The sequence below is a fragment of the Drosophila hydei genome, unplaced genomic scaffold (assembly GCF_003285905.1).
Source record: "Drosophila hydei strain 15085-1641.00,03,60 unplaced genomic scaffold, DhydRS2 tig00008137-arrow-arrow-pilon, whole genome shotgun sequence".
NCBI classification, from domain to species: Eukaryota; Metazoa; Arthropoda; class Insecta; order Diptera; family Drosophilidae; genus Drosophila; species Drosophila hydei.
Window position 1 is genome coordinate 117,961 of NW_022045845.1, and position 17,152 is coordinate 135,112.

Genomic DNA, 17,152 nt, shown 5'->3' on the forward strand with positions numbered 1-17,152 from the left:
AGAAGATGTCAGAAGATTTAGAGCATTATCATCGCATCGACTTTGCACCGAAAGCGACATTTAAACAAAGCCGGTTTGCCTCCGAGGCGCAGTATGCCTTCCATGTTATATACATATCAAATAACTTATGGGACTCCAAAAAAGGCAATCAGGCTCTCGCTTTGTTTCATAATATAACATTTATACATTCCCAAAACATTCAACTTTCCACCTTTCGTTTCTCATCATTAACTTACCTAGGCAAGAGCACCTGCTCAACGGGTCAGCTCATTTCCTGAAAACTTTCGGAATACGAAAAGTCGCTTTGCATTTTACACTTATGCATAATTAATTAATTAGTTTATTGAGTTATTTTTACTTTTTTGCTATACTTAAATCATATTCATATTACATTTGCGTATTTAGCAACGCAATTTACATCAATATCAATTTTTTTTAACTTTGCTTTTTTTTTTTGTTTTTTGTCATTATAGTTATTGTTTTATGTCAAATTAACTTAATTGTTACAATTACTTTTGCATTCACATACATGTGTTTATATGTCAAATAATGCAATGTAAGCATTAATCTTCATTTTCAGTGTATTCATTGTATTCATACTATTTTGCCCAATAAACACTGAGAAAATCTGTAATTTACAATATCGAATGCGCTGCTAGGGAACATTAATCACAATATATATGTAAATATATTTATACATACATACATATATATATATATATATATATATATATATATATATATAATGTGTTTATATTTATGATAATGCTTTTATTTGCATATATTTGTCTGCAGTTTCTATAGACTGCACTTTCTAGCTGTTGTATCGAAATAACTTGCATTATTCATGTCACATACGCATATGTATTTGTCAATTAAATGTATTTACGATTTTCATTTGATTTTGCTCCAGTTGTTGCTGTTGTTGTTAGCCACGCAACCTTAATTGGTGGCATAGTCCTCGATGAATGTGTCGATAATGTAGCGCTTAACTTCGTTAATCGATGTCCTCTTGTTGCTGCACTGCAAGCGCTCCTGATGCTCCGGCAGCACCAACAACTGTTGCAGCTCCCCCTGCAAATGCATTTACGTTTTTATTTATACTTAATGTTTCGCATAGTGAGAGTTTGTATGGCAATTATCTACATATTAAGCATTATTGTGGGACAACGGGGCGCATTCGTTATCGGCTTTATACAGCAATGAAAGTGCATAACGCACACGCCGCGTTAAATCCGCAGTTATCGCATTAAATTGTTTGCACAATTTATGGCTGGAGAGCCCCCTTTTCCCTTTGACAGTTGAAATTGCAGAAATTGCTTGTAAAATGTCACACATTGTTATTCAGAGCGCTGCGGGCGGTATGTCGAGATGGAAATCAATTGGGAAATTAATATTACAAAAATGGTTTCCCCTTTAAAAGGCACAGCTGCGGCTGGGTGTGTGATGAAATATATTGCACTGCGTTAAAAGGCTGTACTGATATTGAAACTATGTAACGCAATATTATATTGAAAATATTTGAATATATCGATAAATTATCGATAAATAAAGAACTCTGCATAGTTTATAGAATACGTTGAAGTGCTGGCATAGTGGAACCAATTCCAATATTATATGATACCGAATCGACAATTATTATATCGTCTATTATATAACAAATATTTATCGATAACTTATCGATACTTCAATTTGTTGTTTAAATCACGAAAATGTAGTTGGAATTTTATAAGAAGGGGAATATTTTCATAGTTATCAACAAATTATCGATAAATAAAATCATAAAATGCTGTTTAATTGTACATGGAACTCTATAAAAATAAATTCAACAAATAGTTCTTAATAAATAATCGATCAAAAATACCAAACATTTTTTTTAAAACTGTTTTTCATAACAATATTTAATTTTTACTGATATATCCGATACCGATGCAAGTTTTAGAAATATATATTTAAAACAGAAATTCTTAACTATTGATTAGTAATGAATTGTTTCTTTCGTTTAACACATTTTTCATGTTATCGATATTGAATTTCTTAGCTCACAAGTTGTAGCAAAATTTATTGCAATGCGTTTATCAATTATTTTCTGAAGTTGTCCCCATACTCACATTAAAGCCGCGTCCAATTTCCACATCCGCGTCCAGGGGCAGCGTGAACAGCCGCTTTGAGACAACAAAACTGTTTGTCCACAAGCAATCGACGTAAATCGATATGAAATCGCCATTTTGTATGCTGTGGCAGCACGCGTGAGTAGAGAGGTGCAAATAATTAAAATAGTACATTCACCGAGTGTTACGTACAGTGGCATAGAAAAATATGCCAACGGCCTTTGACAAATGGCGCTCCCTTAACCAAGTGTCAATTTGGCTGCTGGTGTTGTTGGGTAAATAAAAATACAACCATGACACACACACAAACACACACAGACACAAAGTGGCCCTCGATATTCATATATTTAAGTGTAGGCGTGTATGCATACATATATGGGCGACTGTGCGTGCTATTTCCATGTGTGTCAAGTGGTTCGAGTGTTTCCACTGTGCATGTTCATTGGCACAAGCAATTTATGTTAATAAATTGAAAATGCAAATAAAATGAAAGTGTCAGTGAAAGCAATGTGTAGTAAACCGCATACACACACACTCACAGACCATTGGATCATTGTCAGAGCACGCACGTTGATTGCAATCTAATATAGACCCAGGACACAGCTTGCACAAGCTCAGCCTCACTCTCACCTGATGGCTACTTGATGCCAGCGATAATCATATAAATTGAATTTCACCGGCAACATTTCCGTTGTATTGTCGCGCTCCAAATATAGACGTAGTCCATCCTTGCACGCCTCCAGATACAAATTGTGCGTTACATTGCGTATGGAGAATATAGTCGACGCATTTTTGGTATCATTCTGCGAATGGAATGTTGCAGTAAAATGAAATAAATATTGAAACTAATTCAATTTATAGATAATACAGGACATATCTATCGATTGTTATCATTTTTTATTTGATATATATTGCCTACCTTAGCTCTCAGGGTGATCATCAAGGTAAAGTTCAGCATATTCCGCCAGCTCCTTATGTAGCCCATGTTCGAGGGCGTCGACGACGAGGATGCGCCCACAGAAAAAGCTGTCGTTACGTCTGGCATATCAGCATAAGGCAAACTGTCGTTGCTGGGCACAGATGGCAGCTCCTCAGCAGACACGGGCAGCTTCTTATAGAACTTGAGCAGATCGCTAATATCATCTGTGGAAAGGGACTTGCAATAAATGAGTATGCAGTATGCGTATGCAGCAGGTCTTACCGCTGCACTCGAAGCTGTTGCAGTTGCGCTGCTCGATATTGTAGCCTTCGCAGAGTAGCGTGGATAGCGCTAGACTTTTGGTCGCTTTGCGTTTTTTGTGCTGATTATTTGCACGTGTCCTGCGACGGTCATTACGTGCAACTGCCACAAAGCTGACACCTGTGCGCATCGCTTCATTACCGCCGCTTGTTAACCCAGTTGCTGGTGCTGCTGCTGCTGTTGCTGTTGCTGTAGCTGTTATCGTTGTGTGTATTCCTTTATGCATCAGTGTGCTCTTCGTTGAGTTGGAGCTAGCAGCAGCTGCTGCTGGTTGCATCATCATCAGTAACGCATCCTCAGTCCCATCCACGTCCTGGCTGAGCACTTCATTATTATCAGCATTGAATGCGGCTGGTGTTGTTCCCATGTCCCCTACCCCTGGCACATCATTATTCGCCTCGTCTGCAACCACTTCAGCATCATCTACATCTCCCTCCCCTTCATCCTGCTCAACCTCATCGTCAACGTCATCCTCGTCATCCAGATTCAGATTCATATTCATGCTGATGTCCACCAGTGGATTGTCTAACAGACAGCGACGGAAGCGCTGCTGCACACCTTTGCCGCAGGTGACGCTGCAAAGCGTAAAATCGCTCCAATCGTCCCAGCCTATAATTGATAAATGCAGAGACTGGCCATTAAATTGCTTCAGCTCTCGATTCTATTGAAATTTTTAACTGAATTTCTTGACTCAACAAAAGTCGAGCAACTTTGGTATCGATCAGTTTTCATGTATAGTTTGAAAAACAGTTTTAAATAACGAAAAGAGATTAAGCCCAGTTTCTATATACTTGCATCTTGTATCTTGGAGTTGGCTATGTGTTTTGATATCTATAAATCATTTTATGTATATAGACTTTGATGACTAAGACAGTTTTTATGTCAGAAGCTAGCAGTGACTGCAAATATAACAAAATCGCGTTTGGCTTTTATGTTCCACAACATTTCTATGCTACTCGCCGCAAAAACCTCTTGAATTGTTGCCACCACGATTTGTTAGTGTGTGAGTGGGCTTGTGCTTGTCTGTGTGTGTTTGGCTTTACTATCTATCTCTTGACACAAAAGTCAAGTGTTGTATCCCAGAAGTGATGCAGCCTGTCTGAAAGTGCCTCGCGCCGAGTCGTGTCCTGTCAGCACTGCTGGATAATCGGATACACGGACTCGCAGCCAGTCGCATGCTGCGTCATCATCATCAAAATATCTACTAAAAAGTACTTATATTATTTTTTATAATATTTAACAGACGACTTGAACTGTGCACACGTGCATGACGACCATTTTGCTTGAGCTTTCAGTAATCAATATTCAATTCAAGGTTAATTGATGAGAAATATGAAAGGTATGTTAGAGAAAGTCTATCACCAGTGATTAACATAAGTGTGTGGTAGCATTTATGCCTTCTGTGTCTCAGTAATATTCAGGTAATATAACAAGCACTCAGAATTGTTTGAACTGATTGATACGAGCTCACGCACCATTTCTGAAGCACATAAAATGAAATGAATGAAAATGTTGTCGGGCTTCGAACTAAAATGCTATTTCGGGGAACTAGCAATTAGGTCTGATTGGCATGCGGAGTTGCCCGGGGAACTAGTTGGAAAATGGCGAGCCAGAGGTACTCGAAAAACTGCGCAAAGCATCCGCAAAGACGATTTGGTGTACAATGCAACCATCAAGCGAAATGCCAAATGCCAAATGCCAAATGCGATTAACAAGCGGAAATGCCAAAACAACAACAGCAAAAACATGGAAAGTAGAGCGGCAACAACTAGAGGCAGGTGCAGGGGCGGGTTTTATGGGGTCAACTTACCTAAATGCTTCCAGATATGATTCTCAAATTGCGGCGTCCAACGATGCAGTCCGTTGACGCTGATGTGAAGCACATCCTTGTCGCTGGCCAACTCTAACACTGATCCTAGTCCCGTGCGTTGCATTTGCCTGGATGCAAGAGGGGAGTCCGAGTTGAAGCTGCTGGAGTAGCCCGTGCTTGTAACAGCTGAGGCAGGCAGTAATTTGCCAAAAGCAATTAATTCCGTAGGCAACATTTTCAGCATATTAGCATCGAAGCATTGCAGCGGCTCTAATGTAGCATTCAGCTGACTATAAAGAGTGTGGATAGGGAGATAGAGAGTAAGAGAAAGAGAGAGAGATAAAGCCAATACAGCGTCAGCACAAAATGATAAACCGCACATGCACTAAGGATGAGCACTATGTGGCTTCCTTCAATATGCAATAAAGTTATTGATTTATAGTGGAATTTTCACTAATTATTTTATTCATTTTTGAGGTGACAATGCCACAAATATTTAAATAATATAAAAATAAATAATATGAGAACATATTAAATAGCTTAATGCATAGGGGATAACATTCCAACAACTATATTCAAGCTTAAAAATTCAGGGATATGACGAATTTAAATAGAGAAGATTAATCCCCATAAATCTAAACAAACTAAAATTATTTATGTAAAAAATTACTGTAATTTTAGATGGAATATCATCAACGTTCTTAGCTATTTTCAAATTAAATTTATTTTCAGAGGGAATGCTACACTTACTTCAGTTTTAATTAGTTGAATAATGTTTGCAAATGTATTCCACTTACCCCTCGTATTGGTAGGCAGCGCCGCTATCGCTCCAAGCACTGGAACCGCTGACGCTGCCACTGCGTCGAGTCCCGCCGGATGCAGCTTCATTGCCCAGGTTGCCATCGCCAGCTTCGTCTGCAACGGCAGCGGCGGCAGCTCCGTTAGCCATTTTGAGCAGCGATGCGCCTTTGTATATCGTTTCCGGCGTTAATGTTATTAAAAAGGCGGACGACTGCGATGCAGAGGCCGAATCCAACGGCTGCTCGGCCAGCTCAGCGTCGGTAAAGATGCGCGCGGCGAGAGCTTTAACAATTACCGGGCTGGTGCGAATCAACTCTGCGATGCCCTTGTGTGCACAGCGATGACGATCTGCAGTCGACGTTGATGTTGGCGCCGCGGTTGCTGCAGCTGCCAGCAGCGCCAGCAGCGACATCCAAATGGCCGGGCTGGGCAGATGATGATATCGCATGGCTGCGTTCATTCGCGTTGCAGCTGAAGTGTCCGCCATGGACACTGACTTTTTATATATAGATATGTGTATATATATCTTTTATCTGTTTGATTGCGCCAACAAATTTCGCTCAGGTTGGCATTGCAGTTTTTATCGCGCTGTGGCTTCAATTTACTTGCGCCAAAAGTCACGTTCCGGTCCGGAATCTTGATTCTTTTATGAGGGCGCGAATGCTGAGCGCACTTAAAACGCGTTGACATTCATTTCTATTCTGCAAAGATAGAACAAAAACACAAAAGTGAGAGATAGAAAAATACTCCAGGAACAATGGGCGGAGCTCATTTAAATAAATTGAATGTTATGCTTAGGTAAACCATAATTTATGAATGCACACAGGGCGTCAGAGCAACGAACCGAAAAATGACGACTTGTGCAATAAAATGAGAAGCGAACTAGAGAGAAGCAGAGCTATATAAGAGGCTATCATCGAAGCGGCCACTGAATATAGAAATAAAGCGCGAGGCTAAGTAAGCCGAAGGAGCAGGCAGCTATAAAAGAGTGAATTTATAATGTGAGCATCAAACTTAGAAGTGAAGTGAGAAGCAATGAGATGTGAGAAGCGGAGCTATTCGTGAAGCCGGACCAGCAGAAATTAAGTTAAGTGAGGGAAAAATGGTGAAACGCCGTCACCAGTGGAGTAAGAAGCGCAACAAGAAGCGCATTTCGAATGCCCAAGCATATGCAAACTTAAATTGACCACAGATAAGATCTATGGCTCTGCGAGCAGCCCCATTGCCTTTGATTATCTACTTAACTTCGTTTGCAGAAACCAACAATTTATTTGCATAGTGGAACGTGCAGCACTTGACCCAGGATACAGCGACTGCCGGTTCATGTTAAATGTTTCAGTTGGCAATGTATTGCAGTCATTAAAAGTAAAGATACGTAGCCAGCCCTGTTGACCTGCTTGAATATCCTGTTTCTGCTAGCAATGCCACACGCAGACCACAGAAATAATTAAACGCAATCCGTTGGTGCAGTCAATTTAAGATATTTGCTTTGGGTGCCCTTAGTCCACTCCCTCCCCTAGGGTTAACCCGGTCATCAAAGTCAATGCATTTGCTTTCATATCCTGCTGCAGGAAATAAATATCCCGATTAAATATTTCAGATCTTTTCTATGCATCTGTCTCTCTCTCTCTAGACCGTATAGCAGCAAACGCAATACAATGGTCATGCATTGTCCTGCCTGCTGGTTGAGTGCTGCTGGCTTGGTCCATAAACGTGCAATAATCAAATAGAATTTTTACGCACATAAGCGCTGCACCCCATAGCTCCCCCAGGGCGCCCCGTCTGCCGCTTGGCCAATGCCTTATCCTGGCAGCACATCCTGCTGCTGGATGAAACAATGCGAGTAATGGCAGAGCAAAACATTTTGCCAGATAAATGTTGGCTCCTGCCTCTTGGCGACGTGAGTGTATATGTTTGTGTTTGTGTGTGCGTGTGTGTGTGTGTATGCGGGGCTAACAAAGTTACGACTGGCACTGAAATCATTCGCAATGTGCATATCCTGTGCTGCAGGCGCATCCTTTTTCGCCAACAGAAGGAGTTATGTAAAATAAAACCAACCGGCCGTGCAAAATTGAGCTCTCAATTGTTTTACGGCATTGCCTGACCCAGTAAAAAAATCAAACAGAAAAAAAGATAAAATATCTTTCTTTCACCTGTAAACTATTAAATACCCTTGCTACCTTATAACTGTTTGCAGAAACCAATTTAAAATAAAAATTCTATTTTTATTGGAGTTCATTTTATTAGGTAATAAAATCAACTTTTGTACAAAAATATTAGTCAAGGTCATACAGTAATTATTTTGACCCGCACTGTTTTTGTTAGAAGGCTTCAATGCTTACTTCTAGCAGGTGAAGGACTTAAAACGTCACGTGAATTCGGTTAGATTGAAAAATAATATAAATATAGCATTTCAATGTAGGTGTTACACATTCTGTGAGGAAGCAGTAATATCCTACGTATAGGGTAGCATTGGTAACGCGGTCAAGTCTAGCATGGAAGCGACCGAGTTACGGTCTGTGGGCTTTACCCGTCCAAGTATGTCCGTGTGCTCCGAACCATTCTGTTGGCATTTTCCATTTCGTGACCATTCGTCAGCTCAGTTTCAAATTTCAGCACAGTCTCCGGGGGCGGCAATCAGAGTAATTGTTATTGTTTTTTGCTTTTGCCTTGCCCTTTGTATCTATTGTTGCAATAATGTTGTTGATGTTTTTATTGTTGAACTTTTTGCAAATTGTCAATGTTGCTTCGTACAACTGAATACCAAATAAACTCTAATTGAAGGTCTAAGTGAAATGTACATGTCAAACTTTAATCTTCATTTTTACAGACAATTTCTATGCCAATTTTAATTATTTTGTAAGTAGTTTTTCGTTGCAGTCCAAATAGCAGTTCGAAATAAGCACAAATCGTAATGAACATGGAAAACATGTACATATCTTATTCTTAAATATTTTCAATTACTTTTGACTGCAAGTCAGCTAAATTTGGCCGGTCAACAAAATTTGATAAAAGCACAATAGCCAATGATTACACTTTATTTGAACGAAAGTTATTTATCTGCTGAATTCGAATCTGGAACCAGAACCTTAATATCAGTCACATCAGCTTTTCGATACATTGAGGTCCTCGTAAAAGACGAGAGAAAGAGTGGCTCAGTAAATTCGATTAAAGCTTAGAATATCTGTAACAGGGAGACTCGGCTTTCATAAAAGGGCTATTGACGTCAAAACCCTTTAGCTAGCAACTCCTACTGGCATGTAATATCATCCATACAAAAGAAAAGGCTCTAATGCTCAAAATGATAATTAATATAAGTTCAGTTCTACCTAATATTACATACTTTACAGTCCAAAGATGCCAGCTGCCTGTAATATATAAGCTTTTACCATATTTTATAGCCCTTTGAACAGATTTCTGAGGTGAGCTTTTAATATATCTCTATTTATGTAATAATTGGGTTTCATGTATTATCGTTTTATATAGTTGAAAATTGAACCTAGTTCAATTTAAATTTACCAAAGTATATAAATATACCTTTTTACTTTAACTGTTGTCATATTTGTTAAGGCAAAATAAAATATATTTTTCATTTATCAATCAGATGGGGGTTTTCAGTTAAATATATATTTAGTGAAAAGTTTTCGTTTTATTAGGAAACTTTTTCCTCAATCAATTTGATATGGGACCAGTCGCTGACCCGCACAAAAATAAACATGAGAACATTTCTGTTTTCAATGAAATGAAACCTTACAAAAAAAGAAATACATTTTGTATGCGATTGATTATTAAAAGGCAAAGCAGACTATAAATAAGGAGAGAGGAAAGCCACACCAGCAAGGGCAAAAAAGGCCACATTAAAAAATGAGAGGCCATTATTACAAATAAATTGAAGGCCGGTTGAATGTCTCTTAATATGCGTGTGTGTATGTGTGTGTGGGTGTTAGAAAGTTGTTCGTTTTGTTGGCAATGCTCGACATGATTGAATATCAAAAGCCAGTTGCCAAACGCAAATCTCTGGCATGTTTCGACCGACTCCCTAGACTTCGCTACGCACACACCCACATCGTAAAGCTGATGAGGACGACGGTCGAAAATTTAACAAGTATGACTCTCAAAGGCCTCGTAAAACTGATAGCCGCCCGCCCGTGCCACTCCAGAGTTGAAAAGCGCCGCACGTTTTCCTAAAGTTCTACAAGTGGCGCAGAGAGAATTGCCAACGGACGCCGACGGCAGGAAGAGTGGGAAAAGCTGTTCACCGGGAGGCTCTGGGTCGCCGGTCGTGTCTGTGCTTGGGAGGCAAATTTTCTGCATAAGCCAGCAAATATATTTTGTGCACAAATTATGCCTTAAATGCCCCCGGACGTAGTCACTTTGGCTTGGGATTCGCTTCTCTCTGTTATATACTCGCTCATGAAGTGACGAAAAGGTATATTAGCTTAATGTAATTGGTATGTCAAGTGAAACAAGAGCTCTTAGTCTATCTCTCTGTCTTTCTGAAAATATAAAACTTAACAGAAATAAAGTAAGTGGATTCTATGGATTGTTCTCTAGCAGGCATGACAATTGAAGATTCCACATTTGAAGAGCAAGAACGAGTATCCTGCAGTCGATAACATCCGACTATAATATTCAAACTTGTTTTTTTAGGTCTGAGCTCCTTGTACGTTCCACACGCATACGCAATTATCCTCGGGGACAACTGTCGCCTTTTATCAGCACGAATGATTAAGGCCGAAATGTTTTAAAATTAATTTTATAGTGTCACCTCAAAGAGCCAACCATTCGCTGAGCCGTAATCTGGGCAACGCCATTATGCGGATTATGGGCAACTGATACTCGTGTTCTGTGCATAAATAATGCCCGCTCTCCGCACTTAAACCACAATAAAAAGTGCCATAAAATAACCAATTGCCATCCCATATGCTGCACAGATTTGTCGACGAGCGAGTCTCAGCTCGCAAAAAGTAAAAACACATTAGAGCTCTCTTTTAGTGTCGCATATTCCACATGCCATGCAGATGATATAAAAAAGGACATCCCAGTAGTTGATAGTCTGTCTGTCTGTATCCTTAGCCATTGTCAGGCAACAGCAGCGACTGCCATTCAATAGAGTGGTTTCTATTTCCCATACCCTGCCAAACACCGCCCAGACGCCCGTTCGCCCATTTTTTTCTTTTACGCCAACTCTCATAATATGTAAATTATTTTGCACCCAACACAATTGAGGCAACTGCCAGAAAGAGGCTGGGCTTGGAGGCGTTGGAGGCTTTGTTGATTCCCTTGTTTGCTGACGAACTTTATCAATGAACGCAAAAATTCCTGCATACCATTTTGTGCTGCTGCGGTTATGCGCTATCAAAGAGAGACAGAGAGAGAGAGAGAGGAATTCCCATGGCAAGAATATTATCTACTCGTACATGCTTTATATATATTAAGAGAGTATAGAAAATAATAAAGTTAGGCTTAGCACTCTGTATCTGTTGCTGTTTATCTATATAAATGTTTATCTATATAAAATATCTATAACAGAAAAATAGTTGAAACTTTAAGTAAGGGCATTTAAAGTCCGACTTACTGCTGCGCACTAAACTCTTCTCTTATTTCATCTTCTCCTTTTTGTTCAGACACGCATTGTGGCTATATTAAATTCCGATTTTATTGATTTATCTCTCGAGCATCTTCTACTTTTTATTCACTTAGGCACAGCTACAGCTACATCCACAGCTTTGCACATCTTTCTCAACATGACAATGATAATATAATCACTAAAAAGCATATCTAGTTTTTACAGACTTTGTTTTGGACGACCTAAAAAATGTGTAGATAACTCAAATTTGTTTGCTGTTCAACTAAAATTGTTTTAGCTTTTAGTTAAATAAATACTTTTATCCAATTTTTTCCATTTGAAATGTAAAGCTTTTAAGCATATTTTAAATTATTTACCTGACGAAGGCGCTTAATCAACAAAAAATATTCGCTTTCATTATTAATTTTAAAACCCTGTGAAGTTCAAGGAATTCAAGTTAATTTCTCCACTCGATCAGGTATTCAAATTACTTTGTTTTAACGCCCAATTTGGAGAATAATGATTTAGCGTAAATCCACTTAATAACTAAACAAATAAGTAAGTCACAGACGTCGAATATATTTCAATTTTCAGCTCTTGTATTATGCAAACTCATTTCAGACGAAAGTAAATTTATAGCCCATCAGCAAACAACAACAACAACAACAACAACAGCTACAAATAAAGGACCAAAAGGTTGTGAGCTCCATTAACCAAATGCCTTGGCTTCGGCACCGGAAACTGAAAGGATGTTGGCCCGCAGCGCATTCCGGCGTAATTTATGCGCACAATTAATTTTAAAATCCTAATCTCAGACAATATCAACATGGTTAACAGAGGAAAGGGATTCATGCGGTAAATACCACATTGGGCATATAAAAAGTATATATACACCTGCCGCAAGTATTATTGATGTACAAACAAAAATAGTCTAGTCGGGAGTACCCGACTATGGGACACCCTAACCCTAGGCAGAGCTGCTATTTCAATCATTCGAGGTTTGTGTTATAGCCTGAAATCCAATTTCTTATGGGTTCAAGATTATTTAATAACTTGCAATACTTCTAATTTTATAATATAATAGAATGACTGAACAATGAATGATCAATCAGGTGAAACCAAAACGTGAAATGAAACAAGCACAGCTGTGATTGCATTTACAATATTAGTACAATCAGGTGAAACTATTATTCTATAATATTATGATGATATGATAGTATTATACGCCTCTCTACTTACTGTATTCGTACAGGGTACAGTTTGCTCTTTCTGGCTTACGCAATTAATTAAAATTAAGGGGAGTGTTTACTAATTGGGTATTTAATTTTCGACTCTGATTAGGCGCCTCTGCAAATACTTATTTGGCGGGCTGATAAGCGGAAGCGGAGCTATAGCCATGTCATAAATGTTAACAGTTAACCCGTGCGATTTAAGTGGTCTCCTTCATGGTTTAATGAGCACATCAAATGCTAACTTTATAGGTAGAAGCTCTGCCCGGTTAACTGGAAATGCTGCTCTCTGCTCTCTGGACTAAGTGCCAGCTCGCTGTGCAGATGATAATTATAATGCCACTTAATGGTATAAGAGCTATACCCTTGTTGCTGTTGCGCTTGTGCTCGACTCCACCTAAATGCCATGGGCATTATGCGCTTAAATTACAGGAGCGTCCCAAGAACGGCAAGAGGAAATTGAGTATGCATTTATGTTCAAATATGTGATTGTTTAGTGAAAGGTAAATTACACTATAATATATTAACATGAGTAAAATAATACAACCTGATTTTAAGAAAAAATGCATAATGCTTTATATAAATGAAGCTGCTATATAGGACCGATGCGATTTAAATATTCATATTGTATTTACTTATTTATAGTTCATGGAAGCGTTATATATAATTATCGGCAGTATTGATATATAGTTGATAGCTGTTAACGTGCGGCCCCTCATTCAACGTGGCGCCCAAAATACCGCCCATCGCCCGTTCCGCTCCTGCGTTGCTTTTGCTCGTAAATTATGAACATTATCGCTGAGAACATTTAACTTGCAAATTACCATAGATCAGCATACCACAATGATGCGGGCAGTATAGAACAACACACGCACACACACGCGCACATTTTCCAATATACATAGAGACGCACACCCATTGCTTCTCTACTACATTATCTACATATATATTTGTACCCATTATTTTTATTACATATACAAAGCGTGGAATATTCTGCGATATCTGTGGAACAACTTTGAACATTAACCTGTTACCTTTGTTATCTTTATGCATAATACTTTCGAGCAATTTCTCCTTCCAATTCAGGGAATTTGCCTGCCCCCATCATCAAAAAATTATTTTTTTTTTCAGTGTGAATAAGAATGAGACTTTCGAATAGCTTAAAAAAAGTCATCCCATATTCAATTATGCACAATGTGAGACATGTGTCCTTTCTACCACACAAACACCCACACATACAAATATGCAAGCGCATAAATCAATCTGCAAAGCAGGCTATAGGGAGCAAGGACAATGTGAATTTATATATATTTTATATTTTTGTGGTTACTTTGCGTATTCTGTTTAATGTTTTTGCTGTCAGTTCAAGTTGTATGCGCTCTTATCATTCAAATTAACGTTCTTTTTATTATGAAAGTCAGGTTGAATCTTATTTAAAATTATAGCTAAATAAAATATTGCTAAAAATGGAATTTTGAATTACATTATTTTTTTGTCTTAAGTCCGCTGAAATATTATTCAAAAATGTTTTATTGTATTTTCTTTAACATTTCACTTACCGCTAATCTCTTGGTTTAACGTTGCTACTAAATATCCATCATAACAAACTTCCACCTCTCAGTTCGATTGTAAACTTACACACAGCAAGGGCACAGACTTATTGTGGGCTTAAGATTTGTTATTCAATCTTAGGTTTCAGTTCTCTTTTAAGCTGCTCGTTCCTTGAATTTTCCACACGAAGAAGCAAAGAGTCTATGACAAACTGTAGCCAAGCTATTTAATAAGTTTACATACATAAATTTGTATTTTAGGAAAGTTTGTGGCTTTTAATCTGAAAGTTTTAATTAAATGTTTATGTTGCTTCTTTGTAGTTTATGCATATTGTTGTGCTTGAATAATTTATAGTGCTTTATAATTCATTCAATTACAACGATGCAGTCATTTATTTAAATAATAAATGCTTTACTTTGGTATTTATTCAAATGGGAAAAACATTCACAGATCTTCATTCAATTTTGAGCAATTAAATTTCGAGCTTTGACTAATGCCAATTCTAGTCATATTTCAAAGTGTTTGCGAAGCTTTACTTTATTTGCATTTATTACATCGAATGTTCAGAATTTGGCAGGCCACAAATTGCAATTATATTGACTTTTGTCAATTATTGTGAATAAAATTTCGTTAAAGCGTTTGATTTCACGCCAGTTGCCAAGCCAATTAAATTACACGTGACCACAATCAAAAACTAATTACAGTTAACTTAATTGCTTTTTTGTGCACTGCACAAAGCCAAAAGCTCGCCACAAACTGTTTGGCAGTGGCGAAATTTAATACGGATTTAAGACCGCGTTTTTTTGCTTGTCTAGTTTTCAATGGAGTCAATTTGTTGAGTTGCTCACGGGTGTTTAACACTATTTGATTACGAAATAAACCTCTACAAGTTGTCCAAGCTCCGATTTGGGCCAAGGTTTGTGGCATTCGGTGTACGCGCCGCGAGCCAACTGTTTGCCAAATGCTTGCGGCAGCTGCTTTTATACCAGATCCGAGTCCTTGCTAAAGCGTCGGCGCGGATAAATTGCTTGCTAGTATCTAAGAGGCGAAAGGATGCACACGATGCCGGCTGCATGCGCTGCTCTTTTGCCAGCGTTTGTTTACATATGGCGACAGCTGAGGCCAAAAGGCATCCCGAGACTTGGAATCTCACCGTTGTCTAAGATGCTGTGTGTGCGTGTATGTGTGTGTGTACGTGTGTATTACATTGAAGTTTTAATTGAATTGCGGCAGCAAGTTTTTAACTGCATTTTGCAAACACAAAACACAAACACACAGCCAGCAAAGGTGTGAGTCAAGTTTTGTGCCACAAAACTTTACAGCTTTAAAGTTTTTCACTTTTGATGTGGCATTATTGCAGTTGCCTTGCTTTTTATTTTATTTTCTTATTACTGATCCGCTTTGTGTTACTTTACCCTTACCAAATGCAGTTTAACAGATACGAACAAATAAAACGCGCCAAATGCAGCAATGCGACGGCCACCCTCAAAAGTAGGCAACACAAAATGTTCATTCGCCAGGCGCTCGCTGTGTGTGTGTGAGAGAAACTGTGTCGAACACCTGTTGTTATTGTTGTATTAGCTGGCAGTTTGTTTATGTTGTTGTTCTTGTTGTTGTTGGCCTCTGCTTGTTTCTTACTTTGTCTTTTCTTTAGATTTCGCCGGCCGCAAAAGTTTTGATTTCGCTTTTGTTTCAGTTGCTGCTTCTTGTCGCGCCATTGTTCTTATTGTTGTTGTTGGCAGAGCTCATAAGGACCCTGCCAGGTGTTTTGATTTATTGCGGTTTGGTTAAGTGCGGCACCAACTTCATTTTAATCTCCCTCACTTTAAAAGTATTTTGTGCAGCTTTTTAGCTGCTTTTGTATTGTATACGAAAGAGAAAATAAAAAATAATCACTTAAATCTATATTATATAACTCATACTCTATTCTATTATTCAATATAATTTTTTAATGCAGTTGTGAAAAACAAAAATGTATTCATCCCAAAACAAATTTTCAATCACTCTAACTTTTACTTTAAGAGAAAATTCAAACAAAAGTTTGAGTGCCTTTGACTTTCCTTAACAAAGATCTGAGAGCGGAGCCATAAATTATTTAAAAAAGCCAATAAATCATGACTTTGTTCGTAAATAAAAAAGGTTCTGTACTTCTTCATTACAGTTTCCCAAAAAGTTTCTGTTTATCGACTGCACGATCCGAACTCATTTCGAATGCCCTTTTATCTGGTGTGTTAACCCACTTAGAACAATTTAAGCGCTGTGCCAATTTCACACCCACAGCAACTGCGAAAATTTCCGGCCTCATCCCGTGCTAGTTTCTTTATGCAGCTGATTCGTTTCAACGCTAATTACAATTACGTTCCCATCCAATTGCCTGGGGATATTTCGGGGTCTATATATCGGGTTGGGGGAGGTGCATGGAGTTCGCGACATAGACCCATTGAGACTCCAAACATACCCATGCATATTTTATTCTCTGTGTTGTTGGTAAAATTTGCTGGCAAATTGCCTACACCATTTTCTACAGATCCCTTACCGCTTCCAGTTCCATTTGCCATCCCATTTCTATGGCTACTCACAGAGCTCTGTTCTAGTCTGCTTTCTTTTTTCTCTCTGACCACGATTCGTTTGGCGTTTTGCAAGTGTAACTTAATTTGTTGCCCCGTCGGTGGTTACAGCAGCCAAAAACCATTTGGTACATGCACAATTTTGACACCCACCACGCCCACGACCCGCCAGTAGACACGCCCACTTACAAGTACATATGGCCTGGCCCAGCCTGGCCCAGCCTGGCCTGCCCTGGCGCTTTCATTAGTACTCAATTAATGGAGCATGATCTTA

General features: G+C 38.6%; 1 protein-coding gene across 2 annotated transcripts; it reads right to left on the minus strand.

The window, feature by feature from the left end:
* Window positions 1-819: 819 nt before the first annotated feature.
* LOC111592045 lies at window positions 820-15,242 on the minus strand. Of its 2 annotated transcripts, XM_023304042.2 has the most exons (9): window positions 15,193-15,242; window positions 14,320-14,591; window positions 5,959-6,663; window positions 5,162-5,451; window positions 3,313-3,960; window positions 3,031-3,254; window positions 2,742-2,914; window positions 2,112-2,235; window positions 820-1,074 (listed from the first exon to the last, which is right to left on the minus strand). In XM_023304042.2, the coding sequence occupies exons 3-9, from the start codon at window positions 6,447-6,449 to the stop codon at window positions 943-945; spliced, it is 2,082 nt and encodes a 693-aa protein (XP_023159810.1). In that variant the 5' UTR covers window positions 6,450-6,663; window positions 14,320-14,591; window positions 15,193-15,242; the 3' UTR covers window positions 820-942. The 2 variants fall into 2 exon arrangements, with proteins under 2 accessions (XP_023159810.1, XP_023159809.1); XM_023304041.2 differs by lacking the exons at window positions 14,320-14,591; window positions 15,193-15,242 and having other exon boundaries at window positions 5,959-7,542.
* Window positions 15,243-17,152: the final 1,910 nt, after the last annotated feature.